Source organism: Zeugodacus cucurbitae, chromosome 3, assembly GCF_028554725.1.
Source record: "Zeugodacus cucurbitae isolate PBARC_wt_2022May chromosome 3, idZeuCucr1.2, whole genome shotgun sequence".
Taxonomy (NCBI): Eukaryota; Metazoa; Arthropoda; class Insecta; order Diptera; family Tephritidae; genus Zeugodacus; species Zeugodacus cucurbitae.
In genome coordinates, this window is record NC_071668.1 from 5,872,316 (window position 1) to 5,898,667 (window position 26,352).

At 34.5% G+C, this 26,352-nt stretch overlaps 2 protein-coding genes across 4 annotated transcripts; one reads left to right on the forward strand and one right to left on the reverse strand.

Moving 5' to 3' along the window:
• The first annotated feature begins 4,881 nt into the window (after positions 1-4,881).
• On the forward strand, positions 4,882-24,152 carry LOC105214198 (myosin-VIIa). Of its 3 annotated transcripts, none has more exons than XM_054228205.1 (16): positions 4,882-5,011; positions 12,644-12,910; positions 12,988-14,115; positions 14,188-14,329; positions 14,451-14,824; positions 15,047-15,952; positions 19,867-20,067; positions 20,132-20,550; positions 20,615-20,819; positions 20,926-21,327; positions 21,390-21,500; positions 21,562-22,403; positions 22,473-22,635; positions 22,761-23,126; positions 23,190-23,918; positions 23,976-24,152. In XM_054228205.1, the coding sequence occupies exons 1-16, from the start codon at positions 5,009-5,011 to the stop codon at positions 24,150-24,152; spliced, it is 6,435 nt and encodes a 2,144-aa protein (XP_054084180.1). In that variant the 5' UTR covers positions 4,882-5,008. The 3 variants fall into 3 exon arrangements, with proteins under 3 accessions (XP_054084180.1, XP_054084179.1, XP_054084181.1); XM_054228204.1 differs by lacking the exon at positions 4,882-5,011 and adding an exon at positions 5,098-6,035; XM_054228206.1 differs by lacking the exons at positions 4,882-5,011; positions 21,562-22,403; positions 22,473-22,635; ... (1 more) ...; positions 23,190-23,918; positions 23,976-24,152 and adding an exon at positions 5,138-6,035 and having other exon boundaries at positions 20,926-21,278; positions 21,390-21,405.
• Positions 24,150-26,241, reverse strand: LOC105214197 (zinc carboxypeptidase). Its single transcript, XM_011187481.3, has 5 exons — positions 26,029-26,241; positions 25,528-25,655; positions 25,018-25,402; positions 24,567-24,951; positions 24,150-24,461 (listed from the first exon to the last, which is right to left on the reverse strand). Exons 1-5 carry the CDS (start codon positions 26,194-26,196, stop codon positions 24,250-24,252), a joined length of 1,278 nt encoding a protein of 425 aa, XP_011185783.2. The 5' UTR covers positions 26,197-26,241; the 3' UTR covers positions 24,150-24,249.
• Between the last annotated feature and the right edge of the window lie 111 nt (positions 26,242-26,352).

The window sequence follows — 26,352 nt, forward strand, 5'->3', positions numbered from 1 at the left end:
ATATCTAGTATATGATAAATCTGTGTGTGTTTGTGTTTGCCTTTGCGCTGCGCAACACCAAAAATTATGTCGTAATATCACGAACTCAACATTTGAAATTCTTATCGAAACGATGACGTCTGTTTGCCAATGTCTACTTTCAGGCTGCTTTAACACATTTAGTTGTTGCTGCTGTTGTTGCCATTGCTGGTTCATTGTTCTTTTTTACATGCAAAGATTTGTATGTGTATGTGTATTTATTTGTGTTTAATGTGTTGCTTGTGTAGCACTAAATATTTGTAAATTGTATGTTTGTAGTTGTTATACAAAAATGTATTACAATATGTGTCTGTGTGGGATTAACGGAATTTGCCTAAAAGAAAACGCTCTTTTTATTGGTTTCTTAAATAGTAAAAAAGAAGTTGAATATTTGCTTTAATGTTGACGTTTTAAGGGGTTATATACAGTAAGGAGATCGAAAATAAGGCATTTTTCAAGAATGTTTTCTAAGCAAACTATTTGGTTTATTATAAACTATATAGTTAAGAAGCTTGTGTAAAAATTTCAGACCGATCGGTTCAGCCGTTTCTGAGAAATCTTGCTCACCGAGTTTGAAAACACCGTTTCGAGAAAAACGAGTTTAAAGCTTTGAAAGCACTTTACACGTAGTCGGCGCGCCTTCACTAATGTGTCTATAATTTCGAAAATATTCGTTGGATCGACTTGAAATTGTGTGTGTGTATACTCAGATAAATCGATTTTTTGAAAATCCTAACTGTATATAACCCATTAAATATTGGAAATATAAGGAAGAGCTGAAATAATCCAATTGAATCTCAAAATAGATTCAAAAAGCCTTTCTCTTTCTCTGCGTTTTATCAAATTCTTTTAAAACGACTGCCCTTTAAGATTATCTTTATTTGTGAAAATAGGAAAAAGTCAAATGAAGACAAGTCGGTTGAATGTGTATATTAAAAATTACAATCGGAGTCTCAAAGCCCGTGAATTTTGAAATTCTACAATTCCAGTTATTTTTGGACACATACTTACTTATATATAAAATGTATATTCCCACTCGGAAGCAAAAAACCTAGTAAAATTGTACTTTTGCTGCGTTTTTTCGAGAGATATTTTTTTCTCCTCAGTTGCAGATCGCTTATCTGAGTGCATGTCCATCTGTAGGCCCTAATGAATTCAGTTTTATTTAGTGATTTATTCAATTAGTACGAAGTTCTGTGACGTTTGTTTTCATTATTATTTTTTCTTAGAATTTTTGAATTACCAGAGCAGCAATAAATGATTAACGGTTCTTTTTTTTGGTTAAACGGTTAATAAATATTTGAGTTATCAGCTCGTATATTTCAGATATGATAATTATATGTAGAAAAAGTTGATATCTTTCAGATAAACTGCCAATCTTTTAGGAATGCTACTAACAAAGATTTGTGTAAATATCAAAACGAGCTAAAGCTACATTAAAACCTTTAGATTACTACTAATGGCTATTAAAATTTATGATAAAGTTATAGCCTTTTCGCACATGAGTTAATTGATCAATTAACCGGCCTTTGTTCGATTAAAGCGCTGATTTATATATATATATATATTTAGCGTAGGAACCGCTTTAAGCGATTATAGCCGAATCCACCAGAGCGCGCCACTAATTCCTCCTTTTTGCCAACTGGAAACACCAAGTGAAGCCAGGTCACTTTGCACTTGGTCTTTCCACCGGAGTGAAGATCGTTCTCTTCCGCGGCTTCCTCCAGCGGGTACTGCATCGAATACTTTCAGAGCTGGAGTGTTTTCTTCCATCCGTACAATATGACCTAGCCAGCGTAGCCGCTGTCTTTTTATTCGCTGAACTATGTCAATGTCGTCGTATAAATCATACAGCTCATCGTTCCATCGTCTGCGGTATTCGCCGTTGCCAATGTTTAGAGGACCATAAATCTTGCGCAAAACCTTTCTCTCGAAAACCCCAAGAGTCGTCTCATCGGATGTTGTCATCGTCCACGCTTCAGCGCCATACATCAGGACGGGAATAATGAGCGACTTATAGAGTTTGATTTTGGTTCGTCGAGAGAGGACTTTACTTTTCAATTGCCTACTCAGTCCAAAGTAGCACCTGTTGGCAAGAGTGATTCTGCGCTGGATTTCCAGGCTGACATTGTTGGTGTTGTTAATGCTGGTTCCCAGATAAACGATATTATCTACAACTTCAAAGTTATGACTGTCAACAGTGACGTGGGAGCCAAGACGCGAGTGCGCTGACTGTTTGTTTGATGACAGGAGATATTTCGTCTTGTCCTCATTCACCACCAGACCCATACGCTTCGCTTCTTTATCTAGTCTGGAAAACGCAGAACAAACGGCGCGGTTGTTGCTTCCGATGATATCAATATCATCGGCATACGCCAGGAGTTGTACACTATTGCAGAAGATTGTACCCTCTCTATTTTGTTCTGCAGCTCGTATTATTCTTTCTAGCAATAGATTGAAGAAGAAGTCGCAGTAGTGAGTCACCCTGTTTGAAGCCTCGTTTGGTATCGAACGGCTCGGAGAGGTCCTTCCCGAACCTGACGGAGCTTTTGGTGTTGCTCAACGTCAGCTTACATAGCCGTATTAGTTTTGCAGGGATACCAAATTCAGACATCGCGGCATAAAGGCAGCTCCTTTTCGTGCTATCGAAGGCAGCTTTAAAATCGATAAAAAGATGGTGAGTATCGATTCTTCTCTCTCGCGCTGATTTAAATCGATTAAAAAACCTCACCTTTATACATTACTTTTTAATTGAATAAAAATCGAGCTGAAAATGGAGTGCAATTCTCCGGTAGTTGGTCACGCCGTAATGATAAAATAGCAATCAGCTGATGAAACTTATGAACTTCTTATGAACAGGAAAAACAAAAATTTATAATAGCTTATATAACAGCTGATCTGACAATCTTAATGTATGAAATTAATTTGGCTGTGCGAAAAGGTTATTAGTTAATTACAAAGTATAATATGTTCAAAAAAACGGGAATTTTAATTTTTTGAAAATTTTTTTTTCCACATTCATCTACTTTAAGAACTGCAACAAACAACTTTTGCGGTTTCAGCCGTTATACATGTAAGTAGCACGCTTTTAGTATCAATATCGTATTAATTTCACCATTTACTTGTCTGTTTATGTGCGCTATGCATCTGTCATCAATTTCACTCAATATGTGACTCATGCGCCAGTCACGTGACTGAGTGACAGTGCAAAAAATATCTATAAGCCAACTGCTTTAAATAATTTATTTAATACTTATCTTCTAATACCAAACTCAATGTGGTTTTAGTGGCATAATCGATTGAGCAGCTGTAAGATAAGTTCTATAGATCCATATGCACATAGCAATACAACTTTATCATATCCATAAGTTAATATATATATGTCTGTTTATATGTTTGTTAGAACGTCTACAGCAGTGCTACAATTAATTATATTGCTTTTGGTTGTTGAATTTTCGTTCGTGAATTTTATACTGCAAAATGTTTGCTCAGCGATAACAATTCACCTGACTCTATAAATATGTTGATATCAATTGCCCGCTTTATAATCAAGGCGCTACCCAATTTATATTTGCTTCTATTTCCTTTTGCTGCTAATAAATACGTAAATATGTATATAACTAACGGAAAGGTAAATATATTTACAAATCTACATACATACACCACTGCGTGTCTTACTAGTGAGTTAATAAAATACGTAAGCTCAATTCACCGGCGCACCAAATACCCACACTCTATACTAAATGGAAGTGATTCCCGCATAGTGTTGTAAAAAAATGCGAATAAAAAATAAAAAGAAATAAAAATTTGCTATGTCAGCACAAACAGACAGTGCACTTGTAATTGAAAGCGACGATTTTTACTAAGAAAATATTTGGTTTTTAGTGAGTAAAAATATTTATAACGTAAATAAACTTTGTTCATATCAAACACTTGTCTTTAATTCGTCAATTGCGCTGTGTGATTCATCATGTATGGCCATAAATTTGAGTACGCATATTGGTTATTGTTTTGATAATCGATAGACAAGTGTTCTCGGCACTGTTCTTTGTTCGGTCTGAATGTATACACATATGTATGTGTGTATAAAAATAAATAAGTTGACTTTTCAAGTAGTTCGATTGCGCCCTAAAAATATTATAAATATTTGAAAACAGTGTTGCCAAGTGTGTAGAAGTTTCTTGGTCTCTGATTTCACTAGAAGGAGGCTTGAAGTTTCGTTTACTGCATCAAGAAATATTATTCTGATTCGAGAATGATCTGAGACTATTAAATTTTATTTGTTATATAATATTTAAGTGAAAGCACAGCTTCGTGTTGAATGGAGTATTTTCATGGGATGCTTCAATAGATATATTTAACAGTATTATTTTCAGAAAGTAAAAAAATTGCCAAATTTTTTGAAAGCTACCCTAACAATGAAAGTTTATCACTTGAACTGACAGCTCACTAATTTCAAAAGTCATATTCTATGAAAGCTTTCGGCCTGACAATGAAAGTTTATCACTTAAAGTGAAAGCTCACTAATTACATAGTACTATTTTCATACGGTGCATAAGCCAAATTCCATGAAAGCTCCTTGTCTGTTAATGAAATTTTACTGTTGAAAGCGAAAGCTCACTAATTTAATAGTATGAGTTTCATAAAAGTTATATGAAAGCTTTTTGTCTAACAATGAAAGTTTACCGCTAAAAGTGAAAGCTCGTAATATTTTATTAGTTAAGAAAATTGAATATATAACTAAGTCTTCAGAAAGCTACTTTCTTTTTTAATTATTTCATTTGTATTAGTTTCGTTTGCCACTCGAAAATATATATATGTGTGTGTGTGTTACAATTTTTCATCGCATCTATTTTTAGAACTTTGAAAATGTAGGCTTAACGTTGTAATGTCACTTCTATGAGTTTCATAAAATTATGAAATTAATTGAAATACATTTATTGAAAATAAAATAAAAATGAAAGCTTAATTACTGACATTGAAAACTTTAATGGTAAGCTACTATTTGTTATGTATATAAACCAAAGATCTCCGCCAAATTCTATTGAGAGTGAGAGTGTTATAATGAGCGTAAAATTTATCGCTGAGCGCGCGTGTTAACTATTATTAAAGAGCACATTTGTGTGTGTTTGGGTGTGTGTGTGTGTGTATTAGCGCCCATATGTTATTTAACTTGACGTATCGCTATCAGCAAAATGATAACATCAACAAACAACAATAAAAACAACATTTAGCACATTTGGTATGTGCGTTCTCTTATAAGATATCGGCACGGCACATACCACATACATACTCGTACATGTGCATATTCATTTTCGCCAGTAATTAAACGAATTCTTAACTGAGGGAAATTTAAAAGTGCGCGAGGCATTGTTGGCTACGGATCGGCGTGAAATTGATCGCAACGTGTGCAGGTTATACGTTGTGCTGACGGTGGTGTTCATTGGCACAAACGCGCAAACATACTCGTACATACTTATAACGAAAGTGATTTTTGTAGTTCGGCATATGTACATTGCGAAATTTGTGCTAGTTTGATAAGCATATTGGAAATATTGATTCGTAGCTGCAGGAGTATATACATCTTTAATAAAAAGTGATTTGAATTGTTGAAAGTTGCCTGAAGACCTCGTAATAATAAAAAAATAAATAGAAAGCCACATATTCAAACCAGTGCCAACTTGAAAAAATTAAAAAAGAAATAAATCGATAAAAAAACCATATTAACTGACTTAATTGAAAATTATTGTCTATTCATGAATGTGATTAATGAAATGCAATCAAAGTCTATCAAATAAAAACAATAAGCATTATAATTAATTTGAATGCGCAAAAAAATCAAAAAATATAAGCCTGAGATAAAATATAAATTGATAAAAAATTGATTTAAAAAAATTGCTAAAAAATTAATTGCAATAATAAGCCATCAGTGTCGTATTGCAAAATAATTAGCCAGGGGGAACTGTGCTGATGCCTTGCAGCGTTTTGACAAAATGACTAATTTTCAAAATGAACTTGTAAGTAAACGATCGACAGTTTTGAGCATACATAGCTATAATGTTGAGGTATATTTTTTAACTCATAAGGCTCAAATGAAAAATTCGAGTATTTCTATATCCGGAAGTTATATTTGAAAAACCGGATATTAGAAATTAATAAAAAAAATATTATTATTTAATAATACAGTTAATTTGAAATTATATATATTTAAATTTTTTTTATAAAAATAGTTTTTTTTCCATAAAATATTATATTTATAAAAATAGTTTTAAATAAAATATTTTATAAAAAAAATATAAAAAATATATTTTATAAAAAAAATATTTTCATAAATAAAATTTTAATTATAAAAATATTCGAGTATTTCTTAATTATAAAAATATTATTTATAAAAATATTTTTTTTTATAAAATATTTTATTTATAAAAATAGTTTTTAAAATTTATTTTTTTTTATAAATATAGTTTTTAAATACAATTTTTTTTATAAAAATATTTTTATAATAGTTTTTAAATAAAATTTTATTCATGAAAATATTTTTTTTATAAAAATAGTTTTTCAATAAAATTTTTTTAATAAAAATTGTTTTTAAAATTTATTTTTTTTTATAAAAATAGTTTTTGAATACAATTTTTTTTATAAAAATATTTTTTTTATATAATATTTTATTTATAAAAATAGCTTTAAATAAAATTTTATTTATGAAAATATTTTTTTTATAAATAAAATTTTATTTATTAAAATATTTTATTTAAAAAAATAGTTTTCAAATACATTTTTTTAATAAAAATTGTTTTTACATCAAATTTTTTTTTAATAAATATAAAAAAGAATTTTGTAAATTTTAGCTTAAAACTGTACCACCTCTATTTCTAATAAATATATGTGTGAGACTTCAATAATGTCGTTGTGTCAATTCAGTTTTGTTTTTTATCACAAGCAAAAACATTTGTCTTTTCCGGCAAAAAATAACAAATTGTTAACAGATGTCAAGTGAAGTGTTTGACTAGTGTCTAATGGTTTTTCAAAAATGTGTTTGTTGAGCAATAAATTTTTTTTTTTTCAAAATAAAATCATTTGCTATTTTTTATTACCATATATACAATGCAAATAAAATATAAGTAATCTATTATTTTAAACCTGAGTGGTATTCTCCAAGATTTAAAAATACAACTTCCCATATATAATTTATACGCTTTTTATATAGAGATATATTAGAGTAGATATGATAATTTACAAAAAAAACATTGATTTATGCGATTTGTGCTTAGTAATCGCTACCTCTTAATTGATAAGATCAACTAACGAAAAATGACTTCACGTTCCTTGAAAAAGCATTATAACGGGTGATTTTTTTGAGGTTAGGATTTTCATGCATTAGTATTTGACAGATCACGTGGGATTTCAGACATGGTGTCAAAGAGAAAGATGCTCAGTATGCTTTGACATTTCATCATGAATAGACTTACTAACGAGCAACGCTTGCAAATCATTGAATTTTATTACCAAAATCAGTGTTCGGTTCGAAATGTTTTTATCGACAAATTTTGTTCAGCGATGAGGCTCATTTCTGGTTGAATGGCTACGTAAATAAGCAAAATTGCCGCATTTGGGGTGAAGAGCAACCAGAAGCCGTTCAAGAACTGCCCATGCATCCCGAAAAATGCACTGTTTGGTGTGGTTTGTACGCTGGTGGAATCATTGGACCGTATTTTTTCAAAGATGCTGTTGGACGCAACGTTACGGTGAATGGCGATCGCTATCGTTCGATGCTAACAAACTTTTTGTTGCCAAAAATGGAAGAACTGAACTTGGTTGACATGTGGTTTCAACAAGATGGCGCTACATGCCACACAGCTCGCGATTCTATGGCCATTTTGAGGGAAAACTTCGGAGAACAATTCATCTCAAGAAATGGACCCGTAAGTTGGCCACCAAGATCATGCGATTTAACGCCTTTAGACTATTTTTTGTGGGGCTACGTCAAGTCTAAAGTCTACAGAAATAAGCCAGCAACTATTCCAGCTTTGGAAGACAACATTTCCGAAGAAATTCGGGCTATTCCGGCCGAAATGCTCGAAAAAGTTGCCCAAAATTGGACTTTCCGAATGGACCACCTAAGACGCAGCCGCGGTCAACATTTAAATGAAATTATCTTCAAAAAGTAAATGTCATGAACCAATCTAACGTTTCAAATAAAGAACCGATGAGATTTTGCAAATTTTATGCGTTTTTTTTTTTTTAAAGTTATCAAGCTCTTAAAAAATCACCCTTTATTTAGACACACTTACTTGCCAATGTATATACAAATTAAATCACAACTAAATTGAGTTAATTTAAAAATTCCTATGATATCATAAGTCAAAGTGTAGATATTTACAAAAAAAAGTAAAATTATTTATTACTGCTTTAATTATTGGCAGTTAAGTAAAATAAATATTTGGTTTTAACAATATTATTAATGATTTTATTGCGCTGTGTTATTTGCCGAATATGTGCACACCTACTATATACAGACCAAAAAGATTTTCTGATAAGCTTCAACAATAGTTTTTGGCAATAAATTACAGTGGAATTTCCATAACTCAAGCTTCTATAACTCGAAGTTCTCCATAACTCGAACTCTTGAAGTGGCAATAGAAGTAAAATTTCGTACAAATTTCCTTCCATAAATCGAACTTTTTTACCAGGGGATAATACAAAATTTACTATCGAGGCAGAATTTTAAAGGAGTCCCTCTATATCGTACGGAACCGAACAAAAAATATGATGTTACACTTTTGGATTGCATAAATCATGTAAGAAAGGCTTAGGATACAGGCGTCAAGAGCCCAGCAATAGCAAACTGCAACCAACAAAATTACAAAATAGATGTTTTAACGTAAGAACAGAAAACTTTATGCGAAGTAATTAAATAAAATTGTATTTAAATCTATATTTTCCAACTTTTTGAAAAATGTTATGTTTTATTGAAAATTCTATAACTCGAAGTCTCTCTAACTCGAAGTTTTTTTGAGGATTATGGTGATTTGAGTTAGAGAAGCTCCACTGTATTTTATTAACATTCCAACACAAAAAAGTATTTTATCTTAAAATCCGTAAAAATTAAAAAGAAGATAGTGGCATACTAATTATATGCTATCATGTGCTATTTCTGAGAGCTTGTATCATCCAGTCTGGTTTTATGCTTCAATGATATACCTTACTACTGAAATTACATTCAAATTATTTATCTAATTATGTTATTGTAGTCTATTATAAGCCCACTTTATCTTGGCAGACTTTCTCGATTTTTAGATTTTCGCTACGCATAAATTCATAGTTATTTGCTTAATAGGCAGTGATATAATGCTATAAATTATTTATCTATGTTCTTTAGAAAATATTGTCACACCTGCGTAGTAAAAAAATTTCTAATAAAGGCGCCGCTACACCAATAAAAATTAAAAAAAAATCTAAAATCGACATCAACTCATTTACATACAAATTTCGCGCATAATTTTTCGATTACTCACATTTTCACCGCTGAGTTGTTTAATTAGTTTTTCAGCGTCGCCATATCGAAACGCTCGTCAGTTCGTTATCAGCGCAATCAAATCTCAGTCCACTATCAGTTGTTGTATGTATTGCTTTCCTTCGTAATTATTCGTATTGCTGCTTTCTTTTTTTTGTTTTTTTTTTTTGTATTTATAACTGCATATTTATAGCTGGTCATGCCTTTTCCGCAATTTCCATTGGTATTGATTTACCATTAAAAATTTCAGCAAATTGCATTGCTTTCAACTTGCCGAGTTCAAGCATTGACTGTGTCGTGAAATTGTAATTTCACAAAAAATAATAAAATTGCATTACATGGCGTTAAAGTTTCAGTTATACTTATTGAGGTATTAGTCATATTTACACATGCTCATGATACTTCTAAATGTCCGGCGCTGTGCAATAGTTGTTTGCTAGTGGCTTTATCGAGTGCTGTTAGGCTTTTAAAAACACAAAAGCAATGTCTCTTGCAAATGTCAATTAATTAAAGCTACTTTGAATGACAGTTTAAGTTCTGCTTAACAAATCACAATGGTTAAGTAAATATTGCTGTTTGCCTAAAGGCTTGTGAAAATTTATAGCGTTTGAATAGCCTGAGTGCTGTATTACTTATTACCAATGCTATGCAGACGCTAACCAGAGATACAATTTCTTTGCAGCACTCGACTCTTATTAAAGTGTATATTTTTGTCACTATGCGCCAGCCTTTGCTTTATGATCACATCGAGTAAAGTTCACAGTGACTAAATTATTGAATGGTATATAAAAAAAATTAAGTTTTGGGAAGTCTATGATCAAGCAAATGACCTTAGCTTTGAGAGCTTGTGTGTGGTTCCCCATCAAATTTATGAGTTCATTTCATCAAAGCCACGGTACGGTGTGCCTTATCAGTGGTAATAATAGAATTCGGCATATGAGGTGTGTTCAAAAAATAATGGGAATTTTGGTTTTTTGAAGAAAATATTTTTACATTCATGTAAACTAATGTTGTCGCCTTCAACATAATGCCATTCGATATTATGCGCTTATGGCAGCACTTTTTTCAATCTTCGAAACACTTCTCAAATTGGATTTTTGAGATAGCCTTTGGCTATTTAAGGGGTTAGGGGTAGGCAGAGACACGAACTAATGAGAATTTTCAGTATTTTTTTTTATAATAAATCATTTTATTTAAAAAAATATATAATTTCCAAAGTTATAGCTGTCTGTGTTGACCCCGTTTCAAAAAAAGGTCCTTGCGGTGACAATCATTAGTCCTTGGAGATTCATCTAAAATCAATCGTATAGAAAAAATTAGTTTTATAAATAGATACTCCTGGGCCTGAACCAAACTTTTTTTTTTCAAAAATTAACAAAATGGCGGCCTCAGGAAATTATTTCTAGATTTCAACAGTTTTTTTGATGTCAACAGAAATTTTTGAAAAAAAAAAGTTTTGAGAAAAACGCGTTTAAAGTTTTGACTATATAGGTTTATGCCTGCGAGCGGCCGCTCTTTAGAACGCTGTCATTCAAAAATTATTCAAGATACGACCTTATCGCTTTCACAGGGTATTTTTGAAAGTATAAACTATCGAATAAGCAAAAAATAATAAAAAATAATAATTTTTGGAAATCCTGACTACCCCTAACCCCTTAAGTTGGATAGTCAGACTGACCCTTGACTGGCGAATATGGTGGCTGGAGCATCGTAACGTGTTTTTGGACAAGAATTAACGAACAATCAACGATGTGTGAGCTTATATCAAATGTAAATCCCAAAGCTCATAATAACATGTCTAATTTTAGGGGCTGTTATAGACAAAATAGGCAATGAAAACAGCTGAAAATTTTATCGTACTTCAGAGACAGGAATGAAAAATACTTGGCTTTTGGAAATTTTAAAATTCCCGCAATTTTTTTAACACATCTCATATCAACCCAGTTCGAAATAACTTTGCCTACAGGTTAGGACAGGTTAGGTTCTACAGCTGATCCGTAAGATCTTCTTGTGAAAGTTGTGTGCGAGTTCTGAGATCACTTTTCGGCAGCATGATTTTTATTATTTAATATAGGTGACATCGAGAGAGAAAAAATATTGTTTATTGCGATGTTCCAACTTTTTGATACCATTTTTGTAGTACCATGGGTCTTTTGCCTAAAGTTAGGCCTCGGTCTTTACGAAAATTTTCAGTGTTGTTGCAGCAATATTTTTAAGGAAGATTTTATTCATCCAAGCCTAACCCTACTTCTCAATGCGAATGCCATTTCATATATAGCCTAACTGTAAAAAATATGAATATAAAAAAAATACAAGATAACTTAATTTCCGACCACTTTTTTCTGCAACATTTCTGAAATACCAAATTATATTCACTTAAGTTTCAACTGATAAAGCAGATTAAAAACCCATTAGTAATATCCTGTATTTGTACATAGCTTAGCATTTAATTACCTATGCCACGCAGATAAATTTTGTGTTAAGTATACATATTTTTGTGGAAATAAATACTCATTTGTGTATATGTATGAATATGAATGTGAATAAATATGCTTGCGAAAGCTACTAACTACCGCACAAATTTTCAATTCTATTAACTGATATGAATAAATTGCCTTAATACAGGAAATTACTACTTAGCTGCCAACCACAAATACATGAAATTCTAAGCGCAATAAATCGCAAATATTTTTGAATATTCGTATACGTTTAAACTTATTTAGAAACGTGCACTAGTATCATACACAAATGCCTTTACATATACTTGTGTACACACAACAGCGCAGTCGAGCGCACATATACCCCCTTGGCGTATAAGCAACCACTCGTGTTGTTAAAGTGCCTTTTGAGGTCTATTGGTGTTATTAACTCGAGTATGTCAAGCGATAAATATGTCTGAATGGTTTTAAAATTTATTAAATTTGTCTACCTAAAAATATGCAAATGCATACACACACATACGCACATGAACCAATATATATAAAACCTTAAGTATATATAAAATAATCCCTTTTGCCAGCACCCATGCGAACTCACCTTTAGAGAATTCAATCAATAATGAAGTGTTTGTTTTTCAATTTTCCCTTCTATTTTTATGCGCCACTCAAACAGGGCGAATGTGTGTGGGTGAAGCCGCAAAATGCCGGTGACAATGAATTTGTGGTGCCGTTTGGCGCGCGCGTCATACGCACAGAGAAGACGCGCACGCTTATTGCCAATGACGAGGGTAAGCAATTTTGGGTGCCCGCAGAGGATGTAATGAAAGCGATGCATATCACGTCACAGCAAGGCGTCGATGATATGATTACGTTGGGTGATTTGCAGGAGTACGCAATTTTGAGGAACTTGGAGATGCGTTACGCAAAGCGGCTTATTTATGTGAGTGACACAAAAATTTGTTATACAGTTAGAGATATATCTTTAGCTAATTTCTATTAAATATTTTTTTCTCTTAGACCTACACCGGCTCCATGTTGATCGCCATTAATCCCTACCAAGTGCTACCGATTTACACGAATCGTGAGATCACGAAATACCGTGGGAAGAAGATCAGTGAGCTTCCACCGCATATATTTGCCATCAGCGATAATGCCTTTCAGCAGTTGAAACGTGATCACCAGAATCAGTGCATTGTGATTAGCGGCGAATCGGGCGCCGGCAAAACGGAGAGCACGAAACTCATACTACAGTATCTGGCCGCTATTAGTGGCAAGCATTCGTGGATCGAGCAGCAAATTATAGAGGCCAATCCAATTTTGGAGGCTTTCGGCAATGCGAAGACGGTGCGCAATGACAACTCGTCGCGTTTTGGCAAATACATTGAGATACGCTTCACGGATGCGGGCACCATACAGGGCGCGAATATCGAGCAATATCTCTTGGAGAAGTCACGCATTGTGGCGCAGTCGCGCGATGAGCGGAATTATCATATTTTCTATTGCATGTTGGCGGGTCTGAGTAAAGCTGAGCTGACGCGTCTCGAACTGTTGGATAAATCGCCTACAAAGTACCATTACTTATCACAGGGTGGCTGTCATGAGTTGCAGGGTAAAAATGATGCGAAAGACTTTGCGGACATACGCGCTGCTATGAAGGTGCTCTCTTTTGGTCCCGAGGAAGTGTGGAGTATATTTAGTCTTCTGGCGGCCATACTACATCTGGGCAATATGTACTTTAAGGCGACAATTGTACAAAATATGGACGCGACGGAGGCTAACGATGTTGTGAGCTTGCAGCGCGTAGCTTCCTTGTTGGGCGTCACGAAGCAAGCTTTGGCCAATGCGTTGACGTCGAAAACGATATTTGTGCATGGTGAACGTGTTGTGACCAGCCTCTCGCGCGAAATGACCATTGAAGGCCGCGATGCGTTCGTGAAGTCGTTGTATGGCGCGATTTTCGTGCGCATCGTTGAGCGCATAAATACGACTATCGATACGAAGGATAAGTCGTCGAAATCGTTAAATACGATCGGTGTTTTGGATATCTTTGGTTTTGAGAACTTCACAGATAACAGTTTCGAACAGTTGTGCATCAATTATGCGAATGAGAATCTGCAGCAATTCTTCGTGCGACACATTTTTAAGGTTAGTTTGTTAGAGAGATTATCAGAGATTAAGTTTAATTCATGCAACATTTTCTCTATATAATACCTACAGATGGAGCAAGCGGAATATGAACAAGAGAGCATAAAGTGGCAACACATTGACTTCCAGGACAATCAAGAGATATTGGACTTAATTGGCATGAAATCGGTGAATATTATGTCACTCATCGATGAGGAATCGAAGTTTCCAAAAGGTAATTAGCTATAAGCTCTTTACTCCTAAATGTGAGTAAGATATATTCTCTACACACTTTTGATTAAGAACTCTCTTGTAACATAATACTAATTATCCTCTTTTACATTTACTTTTTCCAGGTACCGATAACACATTGCTGGAGAAATTGCACGTACAACATGGTAATCGCTCCATATATGTCAAACCTAAATCCAACCAAGCCGCACTCTTTGGTATAAGACATTACGCCGGTGTTGTTATGTATAATCCAAATGGGTTTCTGGAGAAAAATCGTGATTCCTTCAGCATGGATTTACGTGAGATGATTGGAAAATCGAAAAACAAGTTCCTCATAGATATTTTTCCACTACAAATGCCATACGATACGATGAAGAAACAGTTAACATTGTCCGTTAAGTTTCGAAACTCATTGGATCTGCTCATGCGTACACTATCTGCAGCGCATCCGTTCTTTATTAGATGCATTAAGCCGAATGAGGAGAAGAAATCTAATGTAAGTATACATAATCGTTTTTTTATTTAATTCAATTATCAAAGGCAGGTGTTGAGACTTAGCGATCTATAACTATTCACTAATCTTGGTCTACATAATCTAAAAAGATTCAGAAGATCTTCTAATTTACCAGAAATCTAAATATTTTTACCACAAATCTAACACTTATGTTTTTTTATTTCTATGATCTCTATTGACATATATTTTTATTCCATTTTATAGTTATTTGATCGTGAGCTCTGCGTACGTCAGCTGCGCTATTCCGGCATGATGGAGACGGCACGCATACGGCATGCCGGTTACCCTATACGTCACAGCTACAAGGATTTCGTCGAACGTTATCGTCTGCTACTGCCGAAACTCGGTCCAACCCGTGACGTCGACTGTCGCCAAGTCACCGAGCAGATATGCAAACAATTGCTACCCGCCACCGCCGATTATCAGTTCGGGCGACAGAAAGTATTTCTAAAAGATGTGGACGATACATTCCTAGAGAAGGAGCGTGCACGCATAGTGCTCCAATCCATTATAGCTATACAACGCGGATTTCGTAAAGTACTCTTCCGACGTCAACTGCGACGTTATCGCGAAGCTGCGCTCACCATACAGAGGGTGTGGCGTGGCTACAAGTACCGACGCGATTTCCTCATTGCACGTCAAGGTTTCCACCGTTTGGGCGCTTGCATTGCACAAAAACAACTAACGCATCAATTCACAAGACTGCGCAGTCGCATCACACACTTGCAGTCTTACTGCCGCGGCTATTTGGCACGTGAGGCGTTCAAGTTGCGCCGCCAGCGTCATAAGGAATTGCAAGCGTTGCGTGCGTCGGAGGAGTTACTAATACGACAGGCGCGTGAACATCAACAGGCCGAGCGAGAGCGGCAGTCACGACTCAGCGCCCATGCAGCAGCTGAGGCAGCCAAATCGGCTCATCAGACTACTCCTCCGACTGCAGCACAAGCGGCTATGAATGGCCAACTGGCTGTGAACGGTAAGCACGGTATTAATGGCGCAGCCGTAGCTGAGCAGCGACAAGTCAAAGAAGTGCCCAATGACAATTACATCGATCTGGAGTCATCGAAACAGATTGTGGACGACGTTTTTGGCTTTCTCGACGATGCCGATGTGAGTGCACCCGTCGTGTCGAATGTCAGAGAGAAATCATTGATGTTCGAACGCGAATTGCGTCTGAAAAAGAATATACCCATTAAATTGTTATCACGTCCGGTGAATTATTATGAGGCGCCGTTGCCAGCGCCGCGTAAATTGTCGAATCAAACGAGATTATAAATTAGAATTAAATAGTTATGAACGCAATTAGCGCTTAAGTGTATTGCGATGTTGTATATAGTTGGCTAGAAAGCTATAATGACTTTGTTTCTTTAAAAAGCAATGTGCCTGAAAATATGCTTTAACCATTTTAGTCTAGAAATAAACTAAGAAATGTAAAATATAATATTATGATAATTTATATGTGTTGCTGTGTAGCACAAGTTGTAACCGCCGGTTTTCACATCATGCTTTTGAGTCATGACACACTATTTAGAAAAAAAAAACCGCTTGGTTTACTGAGTATCCATGTATATACATAGTAGTTAGCATATATTTTTGATTACTTTAAGCTTAATGTTAATTTAGTAAGAAAAATCATTGTATTAAACAGTGTATTCATATTACATTATTTATTAAGCAGCAGCTTGTAGTTGATTTGCATTCAAATGCATTACATGTGTATTTAAATATTTAATTGTGCATTGAAACGTTTGTAAATAAACATTTTTTACATTACTATACAATATTAGTTTAGCTTTGTTGTATTTATTCTTATAAATTGAAAAAAAAAAAAATTGGTTGTGGTGGTATGTTTCCTTTGTTTGTTGTTGTCAGCAAATTTTAGTAACTTTTGAATTGTTGCTGATAATTGTAGAAATTGTTTGCCTTATGTCTGTTTAGCTTAAATTATATGTATTTACTTGTACTCACTTGATAATTTCAGAATATTTTAAATATTTAATGTTAGTTTGAGTATATAGATGTGGCTGAACCCAAACTAGTTTCTTCAATATTTTCGTGTATATGTTCATTCAAATCGCCTTAAGGCAGTAGTCTGCTTTACAGGCTTCAAAAAATCAATTTTTTTGTTTTGTTTTAAATCCCTTCCAAAACTATCCAAGAATATGTCTTTAAAATTCCAGAGGCCAATTCGACATATTTTCGAAGCTAGAACAGTTTTAGTGGCCGAGCAAGTGTGATATATATTTTTTTGGACAGAAAGCTTTAAAGCGCGTTTTCTCGAGTTTTCATTTTCACAATATCTAAAAGATCGAAAAAAACCAAAGTGATCTAGCTTCAGTATTAAATAAACTTCTATTTGAACTATCTAACTATCTTCTATTTGGACAAAATTATTATTGAAACTACTTGCTTTGTAACTTAAAGTAAATTGTTTTTCTTAAAAAAGTGAATTTTTATTTTCAAACTTCGAAAAAAATTGGAATTTCATAACTTCTTCGTTATTTTTTTAGTTCATAAAGAAAAGAAATTTATAAAAGTTAAAAAAAAATTTGGTTCGACTTTTTCAGACGCATCGTACGACCTCCATCACCGGCAACGATTTACAAGTGCAGACTCCAAGCGCTCCAGAAAAATACTTACAACTTTGAAAAAATTTCAATATTTTTTAGTAATAAATATTGTTTTTTAAACCTTAAATATAGTACACGATCGTCTTGAAATTCCGTTTACCACAATCATTTCCTTCCTTTTAAAAAAAAAATAGCTAAAAAAACGTTTTTTTTTTCGGCTGCTAAAGCAGACTACTGCCATAAATGTTAATATTTGCTTCGATTTTCGCATTTATATAATAGAATTTTTTGAAGTATTCGGACTACTTTTATTATAATATTAAAAAAAAAAATTCGAACCTCAAGGGGCTAACTCGTTTGACGTCAATATTTTGAATTTTTATTAAAGTTATTTTTAAAATTTTTAAAATTCATTAATTAAAAACGTTTTTTTTTTCGGCTGCTAAAGCAGACTACTGCCATAAATGTTAATATTTGCTTCGATTTTCGCATTTATATAATCGAATTTTTTGAAGTATTCGGACTACTTTTATTATAATATTAAAAAAAAAAATTCGAACCTCAAGGGGCTAACTCGTTTGACGTCAATATTTTGAATTTTTATTCAAGTTATTTTTAAAATTCATTAATTTTTTATACCATTATATATACACCTTATTTGCACTTACACTTCCGGACCCGCATTCTCCCTAAATACATATACGCTGAGCTTAAGTTGGGTAATGCACATATGCTTTTGTATTTGTAATTTTTGTTGTCAGAAATGTTTGTTGTAGCCTTCTTATTTGAAAATGGTTATTATCTTTCCATATTAGATGGTTCATGCATATTTTTCGCGAGTATTTTTTTTATCAATTATCTGAGTATCGGACGATCATTAGCTAACTGAGAATTTTTAATTAAAACAATGACAAACACACTTTAAGTCAGGCAAGTCATTGTGGCAATGACCAACGATATTTTACTTACAGTTATATAGTCTTTTTCATTTTTTTCATAATTTTTTCATTTCTGGAATATCTAATGAAATGACATAGGCGATGTGTCCCAAAAATAACGGGAGTTGTAAGATTTATAATTGCATAATATAGAATGGGCACTATTTTGCAGGCGACAATATCAATGTGGACGAATGAATAAATATTTTTTCAAAAAACACAAAAATGCCCGTTATTTTTTTAACACATCTGGCATCTACAAAAGCTTAAAGATTTTAGATACAAAATAATTACTATTTATGACAAATATCGTTAGATAAAGAAGAAAGTCCTGAGATTTATAAATTCCCAGCTTAGCAATTTGAAATCACTCTTACCTTACCTGAATTCTAGTGACATAACTATATTTCCAACTATTATTAAAACCACATTTCTTAAAAATTTATTTTCAGCGAACACTTATATAAAATATTAAAATTTTTCACGCTTCTTCGATTTTCTTGATTCATTTTAGAAATATTTTCTAATTACATAGCATTTGCGCTTACTCTTTTCAGAATAATTGATTTTTTTCATATCCAAAGCCCGCTGAAACCTTTACTTACTCGTCGATTAGTAAAACAACCAAACCTTTGCTTTTAGTAAAAAAATATTTATTATAAATTAATAGCAGAGTATATGCAATTATTTCCAATAACCACCACCAAATATACATTTTATTGCGTGTAGACCTTCATCAGCCTAAAAACGCAGCAAAACTAACCGCGAAATGTAAATTCAACCAGCCCAAAACCAAAATTCAATAAATTTAAATTTGTGTAAAAAAAAATAGCCAAATTCATCTAGTATCATAAATTTATTACCACCCATATCAATTTATAGAGCTGATAAAACAAGTGTACCGCATTCAGTGGCCAACGCTACTTATCTAAGTACAAAGTGGTAAATATTTGACTAGGTGGCACTTAACATTAAAGGCGGCAGCAGCGGGATTATTGTTTATCAAAATAAAATAAAGTATTTATATGTATGACGGCGTACTACTATGAAATGGAGTTTTAGAAAATATGAGGAGTGTTTGGTCTATAAAAAAAGAATATCCCCGTAAGCATAATGAATTATTGAAAAATATTCTAATAAAATTAAAAAAAGTAAGGCTTGATTGAGATTACAGTATTTAATCGTTTATTAACTACCCAGTGTCTATATTGACCGCGAATAAAGAAACTTTAATTAATAACTTTGCTAGGTGAAAATATTTCGAGGATATAATGCCTGATTTAAATAGTAAGATATGAAAGGCATTTCTTGAGAACAATCATAGAGTCCTCGATACTTCAAATTATTACTGGGACTACTATGGATATTAGTTTAAATAAGGCTACTTAGACAAGTAATTATAAATGTCATTAAGATTCGTCAAGAAACCTTTAGCTTTTACGATTTCTGTTATGCTATTGACTGCCCTCACATTAAACGCCTTAAGTTTCCAATGAAATTATATCGATTATTTTAGCCTCTACGCCATGCGATGTCCACAGGTGGTACAATACGCATGCCCAAGCCCAAAACAAATACCATCGATACATCTGAGTATAGTTTTGCGAAATTCGCTGCCACCTACTTTAATGCACAAGCGACGGGTTATCATAGTACAAAGCCGTTAAAGAGGCCTTTGCTTGAACATGACTTACCTATGGATGGCATTGCCGCCAAGGTAAGTGTGACTTTATGATAATTCATCAAAGAAGTTATATATCAATATGTAATCCCGAAAACAGGCCATTTGGATAATGATATTGCGTTTTATGGGCGACATGGCCGAAGCGAAATTTGAAGACGATAATGAAAGCATATCACAAACTCAAATCGCCCAATTTAATAATACCGGTAAAGAGTTTGTGGGCACTGTGGGTAAATCCAGCGTTATGCAACGTCTGACAATGACACTTTCGAAGAGCGTCTCACAGAGTAAAGAGTTTCAAGCTGCACTCGCTGCATTGAACGAAACCGAATCGAATCATCAACGTTTGATACGAAAAACATTGAAACGCAGAACAAAATTGCCGGATCTATTACGCAAGTCGTTAGATAATAGCGAGGAAATCGAATTCTACGAGCAAGTCTTGAATGTGCGCAGCAATAATTTAGAGAAATTGCATTTCATAATTGGGCATGGTATACTGCGGCCCACTTTGAGGTAACAAATCTTTCACAAATTATAAATTTTAAGAAAGATTAATTCTTTTTTTATTTTACATAAGGGATGAAATATTGGCTCAAATCTGTAAACAACTAACCAATAATCCTTATCGCACTTCATTCGCCAAGGGTTGGATATTGCTGTCTCTCTGCATAGGTTGCTTTCCGCCTAGTAAACGTTTTGAGAATTTTCTACGATGTTTTATACAGAATGGACCCGCGCTGTATGCGCCGTATTGCGAAAATCGTTTGGACCGTACGCTAAAGGTAATCCATTTTAGACGAAATATACCTTTGTTCTCTGTTAGAAAGCGGTAGATTCCGTTTCCTTCGCTATCTCCATTTTTTTCAATCTCTTCTGCATTCACTACAGAATGGACCACGTACACAACCACCATCATGGCTTGAGTTACAGGCAACTCGCAATAAGTCCAACATCACGTTAAATGTATTTCTTTCGGATGGCAATATGAAGAAGTTACAGGTGGACTCTGCTTCCACAGCAAAGGAAGCAGTACAACAGTTAGCAGAGCATATTGGACTCTTGGATAATTTCGGCTTCTCCATTGTTATCTCGATCTACGAGAAAGTCATGTCACTAGGCAATGGCAATGAACACATAATGGATGCCATCTCCAATTGTGAGCAGTACGCGAAGGAACAGGGAAAGAATGAGAAGAATGCGCCTTGGAAGTTGTATTTGCGTAAAGAAATGTTTTGCACTTGGTATGATCCAAGTATGGATCCACTGGCTACTTTTTTGATATATAAACAGGTTTGCATATAATGCTGAAACCAATTCTGACATTTTGTCTTTGTATCTTATATATTTCTCAGATAACACGTGGACTCAACTTTGGTGAATATCGCTGTCGCACCGAAAAAGATATTGCCATGATCTGTGCACTTGAATATTATGTGGAACAGGGTGCAAATATGGATAGAAATGTAAGAATATGCGGTTTGTAAACCATTTCAGTTGTAACTTTTTGAGATCATACATATTTAGGTGTTACGAAAACTTATACCTGACTTTGTGCCAAAGAATCTCTTGACAGCAGGTGAGAAAAGCCTGAAAACTTGGGAGGAGCTTATAACAGCAACATTTGCCAGCAATGAATATGTGAAGACCGGTACACCTAAACAGGCCATGGAGGATATCTGCTTGTTTGCACAACTCTCATGGGCTATGTATTTCTCGCGGTACTTTGAAGCTGTACGCATGTCTGGTCCAAAACTCATCACAGATAATGTAGTTATAGCCATCAATTCGAATGGTGTCTATTATATTGATGAAACCGAGCAAGTGTTGGCCGAACTATCCTATGCCGAGTTGAGCCAAGTCACGTGCGTCTCAGTGGAGTGCTCGAACATCAGTGAGCTACATATTGAAACAGTGCAGAAGGAGGATTTCATCTTCAAATGTTATGAAGCGGCAGATATCGTGGAGTTGATAAATTTTATGTTGAAAAATCTCAAAGCGCGATCGAAATATGGCATTGCCATTGAGGATTACAAACCAGCATCAGAAGAGCGTGAGGGACGTTTATATTTACTAAAAGGTGATTTGGTGCAATTTGATGGCGATATAACTGGAGCGCATGTAATGGAGGGTAAAAAGCGATGGTTACCAGGAATTTGCAACGACGAGTTGGGTGAATTTCCAGTAGAAGCTGTCAGCGTGCTAGCAACGTTAGTAAAACCCACCGAAAAGTTAATACAGATATACAAGGAGAGCGCTGAAAGCGTACACAAGCGAAATTTAAAATCGATTAAATATACAACTATACAGCGTCAACGTATGCATACACTGAGAAAATTTGCTGAAGAACATTTTCGCGATGACATCGTGTGAGTAGTCTTACAACTTTAGATCTGAGTCCATATACATTTGATTTCACACTGATATACCTTTTTTAGCGCTGGCCGTCCTTCACAGGCTCAGCTGCATACCTTGAAGTCAACCAATGATGAGCTATGGCGTCATTCATACAACATGCTTAAGGCCCCACTACTGAAAGTTCTCTTACGTGATCCCGAGAATTTTCAAAAAGCGCTTGTAATATTCTATAACATATTGAAGGTAAATGAGAATTAGTTTTTAGATACTTCATTAAGTAGATTACCAAATTGACTACACTAATTGACTCAATTAAGTAGCATTTGAAATGTTATAATTCTATTTTTTATACAAAATTATTTCTGTAGTATATGGGGGACACGCCGCATGGCAAGCAGATCGTAAATACCGATTTCATTTTCAAACCTGCGCTCGAGTGTGAGACCCTTTGCGATGAACTCTACTGCCAGCTGATGAAACAGTTAACAGCGAATCGTTTGCAACACAGTGAAGAACGCGGTTGGGATTTGATGTATTTGGCGGCGGGTGTCATGTATCCCAGTCCATTGATTATGAAGGAGCTGCTGGAATTTCTAAACACGCGCACACATATCCTGGCAACAGAATCACTGAAGCGACTGAAACGTACACTTGCGAATGGTCAACGCAAACGACCACCACATGCCATCGAAGTGGAGGGCATACAGCAGCGTTTCATGCATATTTATCATAAGGTTGGAGGACCACACTCTCAATTATACAATTAACTAAAAAACCATCTCCTTTCCATAAAATAGATATACTTTCCAGATGGCAGCGTGGAAGCTTTTGAAATTGAGTCGTTTACACGCGCTGTACACCTTACACAAGATATTGCGAAACGTTTTGAGCTCAAAACTTGCGAGGGCTTCTCACTATTCGTGAAGATCGGCAATAAAGTGTTTTCCATGCCGGAAACGGAATTCGCATTCGATTTCATTAACGAATTGGAAGAGTGGATGAAAGTGAATTTACCCAGCCGCTCAATGACGCAAGTCGCTTTACAGTATCAACTGTATTTCATGAAAAAACTATGGTTCAATGTGGTGCCCGGTCGTGATCCTAATGCCGATATGATTTTTTACTATCCACAAGAAGTGCCTAAATATTTGAGTGGTTACTATAAGGTGGATAAAGACTTGGCGATCACAATGGCTGGCTTAATTTACATAGTTGGTTTTGGCACAAGTACAACACATTTGCATAGGATTGGTGATGTGCTACCACATTTGGTGCCCGAAGATATTATAATGCTCTTGAAAGTTACCGAATGGCGTCCGCGTATAATACAGTGTGTAAGTGGGCTGTTGGAGGAGAACGTCGATGAGCGGGAAGCGCGACAACGTTTTCTCAGTCAATTAACAGCGCAGCAAATGTTTGGTTCGACATTCTTCTTGGTGAAGCAGAGCGGTGATCAGAATTTGCCTGAGACTATATTGATTGCGATAAATAAGCGTGGTTTTCACATTATACATACCGAAACGAAGGTGCGTGAAATGTTATTATAGGTTTCACTAAGTTATTAATTTGTAAGATTTTTCTAGGATATACTGCAATCATACGGTTATGCCGATTTGAATTTCTGGAGCTCAGGCAATACATATTTCCATATGCGTTTTGGCAATATGATTGGTGCCTCGAAATTGCTTTGCACCACCACGCAAGGTTACAAAATGGACGACTTGCTTACTTCATATATCAAATATTTTAATGAGAAGTAGAGAATATATAATGCAATATATTTTTATAATTAAAATCTACACATGTCTGAACGCAAATATATTGAACACTGATAAAATTTGACCATTTCTTTATGATTTAAAGTGCATATTTTACTTCCAAATATTTCAACTCTTTGGCTTTCTTTACCAACGCCAAAATACCTGCTAGCGTATCCTCGCAATGTGGCAATATTTGTATCGGCGGCAAGATAAAACCATAGCGTCCAGTATCTCGGAATTCAATGGTGTAGGAAATACGAATACCTTGCTCATTATAAACCCAATCTCTGGTCGAACCGGTAGTAAAATCTATAAAAATAAATATGTTATTGCAATAATTAACGCCAAGTGGTATTTTTACTCTACTTTAATCACTTACAAGTCTCTAACATAAACACCAAAATGTATACTTACACATAGATGTCGCTGATGTGCCATATGTATATTCCGTGCCATAAGGCAATGCTTTGACCGCGTCCGAGTATGCCTTTGCTACAGCCATTAAATCATCGTGATTATCTGCATGCTCAGTCGTGTGTCCATAGGGTGAAAGCAACACTTGACTATACGAATGAAAGGCGAGATAAATATTTATGCGTTCCTTAATGCTTGCAACATAATCGGTAACAGCTTTAATCTCTGGCTCAGAGAATGGTTGTATGCCGGCAAAGGTTTCACTACAAGGATTTGAAGAAGCGCCATTACTTTCCATCCAATGTGAATCACTATTACGATTGGGATCGGCGCCAATGCAACGTGAACCCTCCACCGGTTGGCGCGTCTTACGCCACATACGATCCTGAAAATAAACATATGTATTATGAAATAATACTCCTCTTTTCTGAATTTCTATAATAATTCATACCGTTGTGTGTGTGTAGACAAAACCATCCACATTCAGCACTGGCACAATATACCAATCATAATTCTCAGCCAAGTCACGCACATCAGTATCGGTTGAAGTTAGTAGCTGATTGATGAACCAGGTGGCGGTCGCTGATGTTATCCATTCACGTGCGTGTATGTTCGATTCAATGAATATACCGGGATTACCTTGTTTATAGGAGATTTTGATGCCGTGTATCTTACGTCCTTCATAACTGGTGCCAATATCTATATGACTAGTGACTTCGGGATATTTGGCGAGTATGTCATCCAAAAAAGCTTCAATGTCTGCTAAGAGGTAATAACGCGTCCAACCAAATGACAAATCATCGGTAGATTGAGCGCGCTGTTCCGCATCAATTAGACTATAAATTATAGTGTGAAAGAAGAAAAATACAAGTAAGTGATTATTCTATGTGAATACAAATGCTAGTTATATACTTTATTAACTTTGAAATTGAGTTTGGGTTTTCTTTTCATATTATATTACCTCTGTACATTTGAGACCATCACTTGAAAGGGTAGTTGATAGGATCGCGTAACATTTTGTAGATAAATGAGCTTTTGTGGATTTACCATTATGTGAACTTCTTTATCATCGCTGTGCCATAAATTAAACTAAATGCGAGAATAAATTATTGTTAGCCATTGCAAATAAAAATTAGTAACTACATTGCTATAAATATTTAAGTATCAGACGTGATGGAAATTGACTTACTTCGTTGATAAAATGTTATTTTATGCGACTATCGATTAATTATAAAATTATATGAAGATATGATTACTCTTTGAAGGATTCGAGAGTTTCAACCACAATTTGAACCAATAATTGAACCAATGTTTTAGAACTTTTACTATTAAAAGCATTATATATCAAAGAATTATCTTCAAAAACTTTTCTTTTCATACGTAAGAAAACATTTTTGATTCTATATATATATATCTTTAAACTATTTATATTTCAATATATACGCATCCTTTTTACACTTACACCCTTCATGTTTTCTGCCAATTCTTCGATCACTTGCCGTTGTCTAGCATTTTTAGTTTTAATTTTTAATACTTTGAAATTATCATAACGCTCTTTGGACGCTTCAGCGAACACCAGACACGCGGTTAAAAATCCGAAAATTATTAATGCTTCGCGGAAAACTTTCATTTTGCCAGAGTGCCGGTAGAAGATCAACTAAAAGCTAATATGGTTTGAAGATTTTTGTAAAAGCTAATGTACAATCTAGCTTTAGCGATAAGCGATAATTGGTGATAACCATGTTATCAGATTATTTGGAGTATTTAAGAATTATAAATACATTAC

Bases quoted from the DNA above. Each gene is read 5' to 3' on its own strand.
- LOC105214198 (XM_054228204.1), top strand. From the start codon at position 6,012: ATGACTAATTTTCAAAATGAACTT. The intron at 14,330-14,450 runs GTAATTAGCTAT...TACTTTTTCCAG, and splicing joins GGAATCGAAGTTTCCAAAAG to GTACCGATAACACATTGCTG. The intron at 22,636-22,760 runs GTAAATGAGAAT...TTATTTCTGTAG, and splicing joins TATTCTATAACATATTGAAG to TATATGGGGGACACGCCGCA.
- LOC105214197 (XM_011187481.3), bottom strand. From the start codon at position 26,196: ATGAAAGTTTTCCGCGAAGCATTAATAATTTTCGGATTTTTAACCGCG. The intron at 25,403-25,527 runs GTAATATAATAT...TATAATTTATAG, and splicing joins ATGGTCTCAAATGTACAGAG to TCTAATTGATGCGGAACAGC. The intron at 24,462-24,566 runs GTAAGTATACAT...TTATTTTTATAG, and splicing joins CACATCAGCGACATCTATGT to ATTTTACTACCGGTTCGACC.